The sequence below is a fragment of the Colius striatus genome, chromosome 9 (genome assembly GCF_028858725.1).
Source record: "Colius striatus isolate bColStr4 chromosome 9, bColStr4.1.hap1, whole genome shotgun sequence".
NCBI classification, from domain to species: domain Eukaryota; kingdom Metazoa; phylum Chordata; class Aves; order Coliiformes; family Coliidae; genus Colius; species Colius striatus.
In genome coordinates this window covers 15,661,487-15,676,697 of record NC_084767.1, presented here as the reverse complement: position 1 = coordinate 15,676,697, position 15,211 = coordinate 15,661,487, and the positions used below count along the sequence as shown (strand labels likewise).

Here is a 15,211-nt window from a genome sequence, read left to right as displayed (position 1 = left end):
AGATGGTGGATGCACACAAACTAAGTGAGAACAAATACTTTAAAAACCAGACCACATCCACGGGTTAGCACTTCAAAAGTTTCCTCTGTCGAGTGTTTGAAAACCGATAAATCCCCTAGCGGGGCAGCAAAAAAGTCAATCTTTTGCCAGGATCTTTACTGGCAATAAAGTATTTACTCCATGTACACAGAGATTTGTGGGGTTTTTTTTAAAGCAGAGGAGAACTTGCTTCAAACCTAGAAAAGCCTGAAAACCGTACGGAATGGATCCTAGGAAAAAAAATTAGACATGTAAAGGTCAATGAACACAATGATTTATTTAAAAAATAAAAAACGTAAAAACGATTTTTTTTTCCTCCTTTACAGAAACGTTAATTTCAGTCATGGGATCCGAGTAGATTTTGTAGAAAAAAATGCAGTAGCCAGGTATCGAGTCCTTACAACAAAGGAAATTCCCCCATAACCCTCCCCAGTTTTTACTCCAGATCAGCAAGACAGTTCCCACCCCATACCCTCAAAAAACAAATTAAACCAAGACATTTTTCGTTGCTAGTATAAAAACGACCAAGGTCCAAGTAATAATAAAAAAATAGAGTCCATCAATGACTGTAACACAAAGTATGTGTATGTGGGGCCCAGTCCATCTTCAGAGAGAAAGAAGTGGCACAGGCAGCAGAGGCGACCCTCAGGGGGCATTTAGGAGCCGCTCCCACAGCAGGGAGGCATTTAAAAGGAGCTGCCCTTCGGCGAATGAGGGGAGAAACCATTTAGAAGCTGCCCCGTAGCAAAGGGAGGGCTCTCCGCGCCACCCCCAATGGGTATGGGCGCTCCAGCTCAGAAAGAGCCGCCCCCGTAGCCTCCCCCACCGTAGCCTCCTCTGTACGGTCCACTGTTACTGCGGCCCCCCCAGTTGCCGCCCCCTCCTCCACCTCCTCCGCCGCTCTTCATGGGGCCGTAGGAGGACTGATGCTGGCTGTAGCTGCCGAACCCGCCGTACCCGTTGCCGTAGTCGCCGCCGCCCCCTCCGCCGCCGCCTCCGTAAGAGCCGCTGCCATAGGAGCCGTAACCGCCGCCGCCGCCTCCTCCCCCGTAGCCGCCGTAGCTATTGTAACCACCGCCTCCCTTGGAAAGGCCGTTGTGATCCCGGTTGCCGCCGCCCCGACCCCTTCCTCCTCCTCTGCCGCCCCGGGAGGGCCTGGAAGAGCCGCCGCCTCCACCGCCCGACTGGATGTCCTCCTTGGGCACGGCCTTCTTGACCTCCACGCGGTGGCCCTGGATCGGGTGGAACTTGACCACGGCTGCCTTGTCGGCCGCGTCGTGGTTCTGGAAATAGACGAAGCCGAAGCCGCGCTTTTTCCCGCTCTGTTTGTCGGCGATGATCTCGGCCTTCTCCACGGGGCCGAACTGGCTGAAATGCTGCACCAGGTCCCCTTCCCCCACGTCCCCTTTGAGGCCGCCCACAAAGAGCTTCTTCACCTTAGCGTGGGCCCCCGGCTTGGCCGAGTCCTCGCGGGACACGGCCCGCTTCAGCTCCACCGCGTTCCCGTCCACGGCGTGAGGGGAGGCGGCCATGGCGGCGTCGGCCTCCTCCACCGCCGAGTAGGTGACGAAGCCGAAGCAACGGGAGCGCTTGGTCTGCGGGTTGAGCACGACCACGCAATCGGTGAGGGTGCCGTAGGCCGCGAAGTGCTCCCGCAGCCCAGCCTCCGTGGTCTGCACGTTGAGGCCGCCGATGAACAGCTTGCACAGCTGCGAGTTCTCCATGCTGCCGCCGCCGGTGCCGGGGCTGCGCCTGGCGCCGAGACTCCTCCTCCTGTTGGGGGGCAGCTCCGAAGGTTTTTTCCCCCCCTTCTCCGTCTTGCTGCTTCTTCCCCCTCGCTTGTAGCGAACGGAGCGACCTCCCGGCTGCGGCAGCCGCCGGCGATGGCTCCCTCGGCCTGACCCAACGCCTTCGCTTCGCCTCACCTGACCAGCAGAAGAGACGGGGCGTCCCGGCTGCCGCCGCTCCCGCAGAAAGGGGGGTGGGGGTGGGGGGGGAAAACACAGGCACACACAAAATGGCGGCTGCTACTCCTCTAGAGCTCGGCCGGCGACTGGTGCCCACACAAAGGGGACTCTGGGAGCCCCGCCCCTCCGCGCCGCCGCAACCAATGAGCGCGCGCCGCCGGAGCCGTCCGCCGCTCACCTTCGGGGGCGGGGCCTCCGGCGCGATCGACGGGAGCGGCGACGAATCGGGAGGCGCGACCTCCGCCGCGCGTCGGCAGCAAGCGCGAGGGTTCGCGGCTGACGGACGCGGCGGGGACCCATCAGAGTCGCGCCGCAGCGGCCGCCGACGCAGGACGCCAGCCGCGCGCGCCGGGAGAAGGGGCGGGGCGCGGCCCGTGCGTCGCGCCCGCGGGCGGCAGCCAATGAGCTCGCTCGGCCGCGGCCGCGCGCTTTCTCCCTGGAGGCCCCGCCCCGCGGCGGCTCGCGCGGGAGCGTTTGAAACGCTGTGACCGTTGGGCGGCCGCGCCGCACGCCCGGGCCCGGCCGGGCTCTGCCCTGCGGCCGCCTTACCCGCTGCGCCCCGCCAGCCCCAGCCTGGCTCCCCCATCTGTTCTCTCGGGCAGCTCTTCCTGCTGGTTCCTCTCACATTTCCCGTTTCCCTCACCCCTCCCTCTCTCCTGCGCTCGGAAAAGGAGGCGTTTTCCTAGAGCCATGGCTGGAGCTGTTCCAGGGTGTGCATGCTCCGTGACATGACTAAGAGTGAGGTGTATCCCTCTTTGTTTTGGTTGAATTTTTTTTAAATACTTTAACAGTACCTTAAAGAGCGGCCGCTTGAAGACATTAGCGTGAGCATAAACCTCAGGAACCTGTGAAGTGTTAAGGCATCCATCTGTAGAGTACTCAACCCACTCTCCCTCTGTGTGACGGGAATGTTTATGCCGATATGCTGTGGGCCCTACTCAGGTGATAAGGCTTCCTCTTCTGTTGGGGCATCTCTCCCTGTTGGCTCTGCTCCTTGTTTTCTGTCGCTTTGGTTTTTCAGGCACCAGACCGTGAAAAGCAGCCCTGCCTCGTCTCATCTGTGACGATGATTCTATAGATGTTTCCCAAAATCTTTTAGGATGCCGTTCCCTATGAAAGGGTCACGTTACCTCTACCAATTAGCACAAGTTGAGAATTACCAACTAGTGCATTTCTGACCTTTCTGATATTTTTCGTCCTCCAGTATTTGCCAGACATTTAAGGTCCATGCCTCTGAAGAAAGTGTTTGATCTGCAAAAATCTTCCTTGAAGTTCCCTACGCAATACTTGGTTTATACCTCAGTGCTTGGCTTTCAAGAGCCTATCCGTGCTATTCTCCGCAGCATCCAAGAGCATTGGTGCCAAACCACACAGTCAAAAGTCATCTTGTCCCTCCTGAGTCACAGATGGGAAGTTCAGATTATTGTACCAGAAATCAGAGGGTTTGAGGACTGGGTTAATAAAAAATACCTATCAGACCACCTAGTTTCCAGCAAGTTCAAATCCTGTATCCCCTGTCAGGCACGTTACCAATCCCTTGCTGGGGAAGAATGCAAGTTTTGCATCCAACACCTGTCCTGGGAGCCTTTATAAAAGTTTACACTGACTATTGCAACTGTCCTGACCTAATAGTTACCATTTTATATTAGGCACCGTACCAGCACATAGTTCCACAGTTGTCTGAATTGATCTACACTGGGACTGGTGCCCTCCAGTGTTGTCATCCAGCCTTCTCCCGTGTGCCAGCCTTGATGCCTGTACAACCACAAAGCAAACCACTTAAGAGAACTGAGACGGACAAAAGTAATTTTAGCACAAAATGAGGCTTCAGATTTAGCTGCCTCAGCTTTCTGAAACAGTTTTTTTGCAGAACGTTGGCGCTGGCAGGAGGGAGGAAGCAGAACTGCAACATCCCCCCAGTTTAGATCAAGTGCTGTGGAAATGCACCCTTGGAGGCTCACAGATACAAGCATAACACTGCCTGTGATGGAAGGTAATTTAACTATAGCCTGAGATGAAGTGCAGAGAGGCAGAACATTTCAGCATAAAGATTCTTTCTTATTCCTCTTCAGATGGTAACAACTCCAGTGATTAACACTGCTAGTAAAATTCTGGCTTCATTTCTACCAGTGGGCCAGTTTTCATGCTTTAGTCTCAAAGGCTATGCTTATCGTTAACCAGTAGGACTAGCACTTGCAATATAGTGATGATTTCTCCTACATTGGATTTTGATTTTCTGTTACAGCCAAGTCTGTTAAGAGTAACTTATTAATATGTGAGGAATATTAAGTGTCCATGTTTGACAAGCACTTACACAGAAAGATACGCGTGTTTAGATCAATTTCTCTCAACACATGAACAAACACAGTCATTTTATCTAGTTTTTGGAAAAGCAAATGTACCTGTAATGTCACTGAAGTATTTGGAGGTTTAAAATAGACAAACATATCCTACTATATTAAAAAAAAAAAAACAAACACCTTCTACCCAGAGGCCATCTGCAAGCTGCAAACAATTACAGGAAATACAAAAATACATTTTGCCTACCACTTGTTGTAAAAACCATGTGGCCCTTCCCAAGATAAATTAATGTCTTTTTCATGAAGAAAATAACTCATGAGAATTTTATAAACCCTTAATAATTTACAGCAAAAAGCAAGAAAAATTGAGAGGCCTCAATTATGAGCCCTAATTATGGCCTCAAGAGACAACAGAGACAAACCTTTGTTTACAGCTCTTTTTCTCTCCCTGAAAGCAGGATAGACAAGTAGGCCAAGGAAGAGATCAGAGAGAGTCACTTCTTTCAGCAGGACATGAGGGTCTTGTGAACGAATCGGTAGGCAAAATACTGTGCTACTGACACAAGTATAGCCCAGCTGCTTCCTCATCATTTGCACTTCTGACTGGTTGACTAACAAAAGGAAAACACCTTTAAAATGCATATATACACTCATGTCTTGCAGATATAAATGTCTACTCTGATACTACAAAAATGTCAGCATCCACTTGACCTGGTGTCCTTTCCACTGTCCTTTCCCAACCGTCGTGTAAGCAACCTCCTGTAGTTCATGTATTCACCCAGTCATGTTCTGAGAGTTCAGTCCCCACAGTGAATGGGCCAAGCATGCTGCAAATGTGCCTGTGTCCTGAGACCTACCAGCAGGCTCCAGTGACACAGGGTTTCCTAGAGAGCTACGCATCAGTTTCTCCTGCATATCCCACAGACCTTCATACCTCCCAGGTCATCTGAGCCAGCACAGAGACTCCAACTAGACCTCTCAAATTCCTGCCAGATTTATGCCTGTCAAGGCATCCATTCACTCCACCAGTGCACCAGGACTCTTGTTATAGACATTGCTATGAACTATGTTCCAGAAATGTTCTGTATCGCTCTAGCTAGGTGGGCCACTGCAAACGTGAGATACACAGGTACCAGAGAATCAAAAAAGGAGTCTCACCCTGTGCTTCTAAGATGTGATAAGTCTGCTGAAACAGACATACAGCAGCTATAGAAGTTTCTCCACCATGTTTTTTAACTGCTTTTAACTATATAGAAGTAAATGCATATTATTATCCTATGTACTTAAAAGTCCTTAGGCAAACACCATTAGAAAGAAATACATACTTTACCTCTCCTGACATGACAGTCACACCATTACTTTGTTTTAATCCTGACAGCAACCTACAGATGAAAATTCATTGTATAAGCAGTTTAAGTTTCTAGCAGAGGTAAAAGCTCCACCTCTATCATCAACTAAAGAAAATGTGTTTCTCAAACCAGAGACACTTGCCAAATAATGCTCTGTTAGATGTCTTCATGGGCTATTTTAGTAAGTCAGTATTAGAAGGAAGGGAAAATACGTTTTTTCATGCATAAAACATTCCAATTATTCCAGTAGAAAGCGTATAACCTAGAGTCCACAGGAGGGCATTGCTGCTCAAGAGATCCTAAAACAGGCACGTAAACAGTCCCTTTCTAGCACAGGACTTCTTACTTTAGCCTATATTCTTAGTAAAAGCTGATACAAAATAAATTCTTAAGAAAGTCTTGACAGCAATTTTGGTCCCTAAATAAACATTCTTCTGCTTGCTGTTTCATCGGTTCAAACTTGTAAGACAGAAAAGGACTACTGAAGCTTTGGAAAAGAGCATCAAGGGCAATATAAGGACATTAAGAAGTTAAAAGTGGCTCTTTTTAGTTATAAATATTTTGGCTACCTAAACCCTTGGATAAACACAAAGTCACATCCTTTTAATTTGTTTCAATGTCTTTAATCTAGTTTATACCAGCATGGATGGCTTCTGTAGTCAACAGGTGTTGATTCATTTTTTAAAAAAACAAAACAAAACAACAATTTAAATGTATCAACTGGACTCTTTATGAGTTTGTTTTGTTACTATAGTGCAGTCCTCTAGATTTAGGCCTGGTTTTACCTTTCAGCAGACACATTTCAGCCTGTTTTTTTTTCCTCAATGCACACAGACAAGATTCAACCCTAATTCTTTTTGGCAAAAAAAAATCTGTTTTGCTCTGTTCTGCAGTTGTATTTTAATCTGTATAAACATCAAATCTGTGAGCTTACTTTTGAGACTCTCATGAATTAGGACTGGTTGTGAGAGGGTTTTCACTGGAAAAAAAAAATTATTAAAATACACTGAGAGGAAACTAGATATCTACCCTGTGCAAATTCAGATGGGGAATAAAACACTACTTCTGTCTTTTATTTGCTTTAAGGTAACTACAGAATAACCCACAGGGACTATTTCTTCAGGAAGTAGTATCAAAAGTTCATCTTACTGAACAAAACCCTCCCTGACACCTTTGTAAAGGGAGTGTTCTGAAACAAAGAAACATACCTTTGTGAAGGGTGAAGCAGAAAGTCAACAGAAAGCCGAATTTGCATCCTTTTCATTGGACTTACACAACCTTTTCTCCTTAAATCCTGCCCTCTCTCCATTTCCCTCTGAAGCTCAATTTCTTTTTTTCCTTTTTCATCTTTTTGCTCTCCTGTTGTAATTGATGGTTTCCTTTCTTTTCTTTCCAAAATGTTTACATAAAAGCTGGTCATAATTTGGAGTGAAGGGATGAAAGTAAGACAGCAAAATATGATCTGAAAAGTCAAGGTTCTTGTCAAGGATCAAAGAATCTAGTAGTACTGTGACAGATGTGAGAGAGTGGCTCTTTCAGTGTATTTTAGTCCAAGACAGACCAGGATCACAAGTTTTGCAAAGGAAGACCTGGAGCCAGCAGCAATCTCAGCTGTGCTCTGATCTTTTCCATATGCAAATCTTTTTTCATGTATTTTCCAGTTAAAATTAAAATCTGATGGGTTGGTTTCTTTTTTCTTAGCTGTTTCCAGGCCCCATTTATTTCTCATTCCACAGAACCTCTGTAGGGTGGTTTATGTGGTGCTTTTTCATGACTGACATTTAGCTTTGTTTGAAAACAGCAGGAGGTGTTACATTATGAAGCTCAGTATGTATCTGCCTGAAATTAGCTCTAAGACATCTGTACTATTCAAGAAATTTTTAAAAGTGAGTGTATAACAGTAAGACTTTCTAGACACAATACAGCAATCTAGAATTCATATTTTCAATTCAGAAAATCAAAACTGTTATGAACAGTTTGAAACACGCAGGAAGATTGAAATAGACTGAGATTAACATGAAAAACCTTTTGCTTATTTATTTCTTAGTTAATAAATAGGACAGTGAAAAATGTCATGGCATGAGAACAGTAGGGTTTGGTGCTCACAATGTTGCTATAAAAAGACTGTAGAATGGAAAAACAAAACAAAACAAATAACAGAGGTACAAATGAGCACATTCCCTCCAAATCTGTGAGCTATTGAAATAACCTGTTCTTTGGAAGAGATCACTCTTAGAAAACATCATCTGCAGAAGTTTGAGAAAGCTACAAGTGAATAAACCAGGGTTTGGAAAGTGGAAACTTATAAAATATGAATTAATGCTGTCACACGCCTATTACAATTACTCACATATCTCTCTTTCAGTAAGAAAAGTAACTTGGCTCACCCAAAAAATAAAACTGCTAACCATCCAGCCAGAGAGTACATCAATATCCATTGCAGTTGTCTGCCAGCTGAATAAGGTCCAGAAATTAGCCAAAAGTGCATGACACAATATCATTTTTAAAATGAATCTGCTATTTTAAGTAACTTATTTAAAGATAAAGCAGTTGACTTTTCATTCTGGGCATGACCTAATTGAGAAGAACAGACAAGAACGATGTATCAAAGTTATCACAAAGCTACTTTCTAGAGCTACACAGTACAGTGGAGTGAAACCTCAGCTTCAGGCAGTGAATCTGAGCAATTTTGGTAATAATTGTTTTCCAATTAGGAAAAAAAAATCTGCATCACAGAGCAGTGCTCCAACTTACACATATACATTAATTCTTTATCTGCATGATCTTTGGGAAAAAAATAATTACAGTGCATATTTAGGTGATGTTCAGATGGTGCTAATTTGGTCAAATTCTAACCTATTTGCAAAAGAAACTGTTAGGGTGTTGATCTCACGACAAAACAGGAAAATATAAAGAGACTGTGGTTTTCCTTCATCATAGCATATTATCTTACTCTCCTGACATTAACCAGCACATCTGACACTAACATATTTCCAATTATTCTTGCTTATTTCTCTGTGCCTCTTTGAAGTGCTATACAAAAATAACACTTATTAGGAAGAAGTACTCAAGATCTTTCAGAGATGTTATAGGAGAGTGAACCAGCTCTTATCCGAACTGTTATTCAAGAGCTCTTTCACCTAGGAAGCTGAGAAATCAAATGTACACCTCTCTACAAAATCATGCTTTCTGAGGAAGGGAGTGCACCTGGTAGGGACAAGGACTGCTGCACAGCTACATGGGAGAAGCAGCAAAGCAAACCAAGCAAAAGCAAAGGCTTAGAGTGGCCAGCCATCAGCAAAGATTCCTGCAGAGCAAGGAATCACTTAAGTGTCAAGGCAAAAGGTGAGCTTAAAGGATTTGTACACTGGAGTATTTTTCACCAAGAGGCTGTTGCCAATGCAACTGGTGTTATTACAGCCTCGAGGTTTGAAGAACTATTTATTATGGCACTTAGTCACTTATCCTGGTTTTCCACACTGTCTATGGTCTCTGTGCCACAGCCTAGAAGCCAGAGTAACAGCATGCCTTCACTGTAATCAGGATGAGACTGCACTTCACAGACATGGCCCCTGGTTAGCTATGAGCTCTCTGCTCCAGATGACAGTGCCCAGAGCTCTGTGCTTGTAATGGTTAATCGCCACCTGGTTTTGAGCCATCTTGTGAGCATTTACACAAGCTGAGGTCATACCTCTAGATGCTTGGAGAGGATGTTCCATTGATTTCAGTACCAATACCATACCTGAAAGGCTTTTAGGTTCAGGCTTTTATTGGAATGGTTGTGATGAGGTGATAATCAGTACAATGACTGGTATTTAGTGTATGGAGAATCAGTATACTGATTGTTTTGAACTTTCTTGTTAATTTGTTTGTTTTGCAAACTGAGACAGAAATCCCCAACAAAATCCTTTGGTAAACATATAAAAAATCCTACTGTTTCCTGTGATACAGTCATCTTTGAGCTGCTGAAATCCCACAAATGCAGAGCTACTAAATTCACACTCACCATTGGCAAGCCAGCTGCAGTCTTATCTGCAATACATTTTAACTTTTTGTTATCAGGTTACACATAAGGTTCACTTCTTATTACAGTTGCGGTCCTGCCTTCCAGTTAGTTATCAAGGTCTACTGATAAAGGCTATTTCCCTATCACTTCATATTGAGCAATTTAGAAACGACGTGATCATTTATATGAAGTAAATACAATTCTGCTACTCATATTAACCTTTTTTGCAAACAGATGCTACAGCACTTGGCTGAAAACAACATCCCATGATCCCTTTCTGCACAGCCACAGGTTCCATTTCACATACATACCTTCGACGTCAGGCACAAACAGAGCAAGAGCAGCTGCACCCACAAACCTCTGATGTCAGATCTGATCTAATTCACAACAGGAAACAACGACACCAAATCCACATCAGGCTGCTGACTGATAGGACTGTAAAACCAAGGGGATCACACGTTAAACACTTCACTCCTTCCACAAATGGAGGGCCACATGTAGTGTCCTATTAGGAACAGAGGCCCGTGGAACAAAGCAACCTGACTTTTGCTTGAAGTTTATAGAGTCAGAATATCTTTTAATTTTATTTACTTATTCCCTTTATAAACAATGCATTTTATGCCTTGTTCTGATGCATATCTGGCACATTCTGTGTTTAGGTCTTGATTCGCTTCCTGGGTTACGCTACAACCAGAAGCAGAAATTCGAAAGTACCGTGGGAAAGCTGTGATTTACAGTATTTTTAATATAATCAAGCCCAGCAAGTGCTAGAAGTGTTTCAGAAAAGTATATTCACAGTCTCAGTTGTAGCATTTTGGTTCTAATTTCAGAATTCACTGACCACACCTAGAATAAAAAAGCAATGGGCTAAACTAAAGTGAAGGAAATTTTATGGGCAAGTGTTAAGAAAGTTTTCCTAAGAGTATATTAGGTATTTGAATACTCAATCTAGGATTAACACAGATGCGTAAAAAATAGGGCAAACACATCAGGAGTAGCTATAAATGTACTTGAAGCAGGAGGTTCATCTGGATGATCTCAGAGGCTCCCTCCACCCCTATTTTCTGCAAATACAATAGCATGACAACTAACAATATTTTCAGATAATTAGTTCTAACCCGCACTTTAGATACCACATCAATCTTGCTTATCCCAAACATCTTACAGCTTTTCAAAATCATTCTCACAAAGAAAATACAGATGTGGCAAGACATATTCCAGGACCTTCTCAAATGTTTGGTCTGCAAGTTTCTGCTCCTCTAATTTAAGAGGGAATTCTCATCTAGTTTTACTGAGCCTGCCCCTATACAGACACACTCTAACTCTGGACTGTTTTCTATTGCTTCTGTTTTTTCTAGTACTGGAGATCCACGGGATGGTTCAGCTCAAGAAACTGGGATACTGGGGGTTAAGTGGACCTGGGTACAGATTCAAGAATTTAAACAGCAATGTACTAAACAGCACATCCTAAGAAAGACCAGTTCCTTTCCTGTCCCATAAGCGTCCACTGTAAATATTTAATAGAGAAACGTGGAATGCTAATTTTTATAAACAAGCAGGTATAAAAGGTATGGGATTTTAATGGAAAAATAGTAACAATAACAAAGCCCCTTTTCAACAAGTGCTACTGTAATGTGTCATGCCTTGCTTTTCTTATTCCTCTGGAATAAAGCTAAAATAGCAATTTGTCATGAAAATATGATGATCTTAATTGCAATAGAGCACTATAAGAAAGATACACTTAATAGGGTGTGCATGATCTAAGTAGATCACTGTATTTTGGTATCTCCCTCGGTTAAAAAAACAATAAGCCATCTGCAGGTGTTTATGTATGAAATCCAACAGAGAGCAAACATTTGCACTACAGAACAGATAAGATAATTGAAAATGAAGTTGGCAAGATAAAGTGTTTGACAGGGCGGAGGGAAGACACGCAGTGAAGAAAAAACCATCCCCATGACTACTGGTCCTTTCTCCTCCCTGCTCATTGCTGCTCTCCTCTGCTTGGATTCCAGAGCTTGTTTTATTCCTCAGCAGCCTTTCTACACACTGGTGGATTCAGTCACAGTTGGAAACTGTGGAACCGTGGTTTGTTTCAGAAAGAGAAGAAAGGAGAGTTTAAGTATCGCTTTAGCAGCAGATGGCTTTGCTTTGGATTCTTTTTTACACAAAGGAGATGTGTTTGCTGGCTTTGTAATTAACTCAAAAAGGGAAAAGAAAAATTGTTAAAGGCAGTGTGGATATGACTTGAAATTTTCATCAGGTAAGAAGGCAGAAAATCCATCAAACTGCCAAAAGTTACTGAAATCTGTCTTTTAAATGATTATTGTCTTCTGTACATCTTGTATTTAAAATGTAATGGAAAGTTTACTCCACATTTTAAACTGTGCAATACTTTGGAACTTAAACAATATTTGCAGCTGAAACATTTACTGGTCACTTTAAAGGGATGGAACTATGCATATTTAACATAGGTAAGAAAATATTCAGGAAAGAAAGCCTTTTAAAAACTCCTTTTAGACTATGCTTCTAACTTTCTTTTGCTTATGCACATTTCAGTACAGTTTCTGCATCTAGGGGAATGAAACAACTAGGCTATTTCTTACAGTGTTAAACTTTCACTATAGTAGAGAATCTTTTTTCAAAATGTATGGATTAGAGACTGAAGTAATTAGTTATCATCTTAAACACTTCAATCTAGTTCTGCTATCAGCTGTAGTTGTTGTACAAGGATGCCAATTCCACTAATATGTGTTAGCTTTAAAAAACGCCAGTATGTATTACAACAGAGTCCAACATGCTGTGGTAAGTACTAGTGTAACTTATTTTTCTAATGCTATGAATACTACAGATGTTTAAACAAGACAGCTGTAATTGTTTTATTGCCAGGGAAATGCTTAAATTGCCTTGCAGTATGACATGTATTAAAGACTACTTTTTTTTTTTAACCCACAGTACAAATCAAAGAGTGAAAAGAAATAATTTATTCTCCTGAAAAAGGACAATGTAGAGGATCAGTGTGCTTAAACCTAACGTAGTGAGTGATCAGAAGGTCAGTTCAGGGGCTTTTCCTTAATGCTAGAAAGTGCCAAAGAAGCTCTGCCACCCACACTGAGGATATTCAGCACTCACTATCAAACTATGTCATGCGGTTGTGGATTAAAAAGCAAGCATAGCAAATAGTGCATAAAATATCACAAACCTGGCTCAGTCTCGTGTGCCTTGAGTCACCACAGATTCTGCTCACATGAAAAAGCAGGCAAGAGCAGAGCTTATTTTTGAAGGTATCTTGCTTCCAGGCCAGATCTCCTGCTAACACCTGATCTTTTCTCAAAGGGCAGGGCTCTGAAGGACAGGTGCAAGGAGGAAGATCATCCTAGCGGTAACACAACCAGACTTCAGAGCCTTTACCAGCAGTAAAGCTCATCAGGTTGGCCTCTTGTCCTTTCAGCACATGCATCCCTCCATGTGATAAATCCAGACATACAATGAGTGCTGCTTCAGGGAAAAGTAATTTACAGTGCATCCCGGGAAACATGTTGCCTGAAGGTCCTGCTGCCCAGCCACACCATCCATTTCTGTAGAGTGTGCCTGTGCTGCCTTCACAACCACTTCTGTTTCTCCTGGGCTCATTAAAAGTTTTTGTAAGCTGGTGCACACACAGCAGAGTATGCATCCCTTGTTCCTGCCTGATGGCAGTATGGCCACCTGCAAGGGACAGCAAAGTCCATCTGAGACACTAGATTTCAATAGCTCTGGCAGCACGATTGTACAGGTTTCTGTGCCGTTCCCTCAATACAGTTGTAACCAAGCGAGGTGTTTTACAGACTAAGAGATTTAATATTAGCCCCTGGCTACAAATTAAGTCATATTTGGAATGTCAGGGCCGCATATAGGCTCATAAAGCTACAGCCACTTCTCATTCCAGTACGATGACACTATCCAAAAAGTTATTTTCATCAGTAGTAATGGATGCTCCAAAGGTGGTTGTTTTGGTTTGGGGTTTTTTTAGAATCTTAATTTGAATCTTTAGAAGCACCAAAACTTACATCAAACAGAAGTATCAGGATAAAGTAGTCCAGGATATAACTCTAGTTGGAACATTGTTTAAGTGCCTCAGGGCAAACAGTTACAGGATTATGGTTCCCAGTTTAACCCTGGATTTGGTGTTTCATCTCATGCAAGGAAACAAACATTTTTTTATTCCTAAGTGATTAAATAATGGCAATCATTTCTATGAAAAGTTTAAGAAGTCTTCTACACATAAACAGATTATTTCTAGCAATAATAAAACATCCATCTATCCCTTCTTTTTGTGCATCCTCTTTAACTTCCCACTGTTTCTTCATTTTCTTTTCTCCACAGGCTCTCAACACTGGTAATTGTTACAAGGGGTGAAGCCTGACCTCTTCCCAGATAGTTTTGCAATAATTCCTGCTTCAAAAAGGAATTAAGGTGAATTAGAGTTGAGTTTTGAAAGGTATATGTGTAGAAAATACTTATCCATCTCTCAGTTTCAAACATAACTCTTTACATCCTTCTTTTTTCCTTTCCTAGGTTGGATACAGCCTCTTTCTGGACAGAAAGTTGGTAAGCCTTTGATTAAGACTGACTTTTTAACTCAGTGATAAATTCAAACCCAGGAAGATATTCTGCTTAACTGAATTCTTCCCATGAATACAGTTTTATTATAACAGAACTGTACTGTCAGATTTTTGCTTGACACCTGTTTAAGTTAGAACTGAAAGAAGAATCAACTCTGCATCTCTTGAGTAAGTGTTGCATTTAACCACAGAAAATTTGGGGAGTATCATTTGTCAAACTTGTACAACAGTGTGTAGGGAAATGAGACAACCTTTGGCAACTGCTGATATGGAAATAATTGCATGAGTAACTGAGATGTGATCTTTCTTTGGTTTACATTTTTTTCTCAGATTCGATTGAAGAAAAAGGACAGAACAGGCAACTCCCTTAAAGATGTCATTCATAGAAGTGTTGAATATCACTTAAGCTCAAGCACACATCATTTTGATTACACAGAGGCTTACCTACATGGCTTTGTGGTTCTAAGGAAAATATAAGTGTGATGTGTAACCTAGCAATGTGATAGCAGGACCCAACTCTTGTGATAATAATAAAGCAACAGATTATCCTCAGTGGAATTCCTTAAACCTTGCTAAAGCTTTGTCTGAGACAGATCTTAAAATACCTTATTTTGAAAAGCAAAGTTTAACCACAGTTAGTAAAGGAGAATTTGTACTAAAATATTTATGGGAGTTTAATTCTAACTACCATTGGTATTTCTTATAGACCACAGTCAGTTACAGCTCTGAAACACTGTCAATTAGAACCTCAGAACAGCAGCATCAACCTCCGTCCATTTATATATACAAAACCACTAATACACAACCGTTGCCTTTTCCAGTACTGTAACTAACATATCAGTTTTGCTCAAAATCTCAAGGACAACAATGACAGACTTATAGTAATCAATATACCAAGTATATTCTAAATAACACTAAGTTTTGCCCATAGCTTGGGAGATGCTTC

General features: G+C 42.8%; 1 protein-coding gene across 1 annotated transcript; it reads right to left on the bottom strand.

Annotated features, from left to right (window-relative positions):
* Positions 1-293: 293 nt before the first annotated feature.
* On the bottom strand, positions 294-2,081 carry HNRNPA0 (heterogeneous nuclear ribonucleoprotein A0). The gene has a single exon (XM_062002302.1). It carries the CDS (start codon positions 1,761-1,763, stop codon positions 834-836), a length of 930 nt encoding a protein of 309 aa, XP_061858286.1. The 5' UTR covers positions 1,764-2,081; the 3' UTR covers positions 294-833.
* Positions 2,082-15,211: the final 13,130 nt, after the last annotated feature.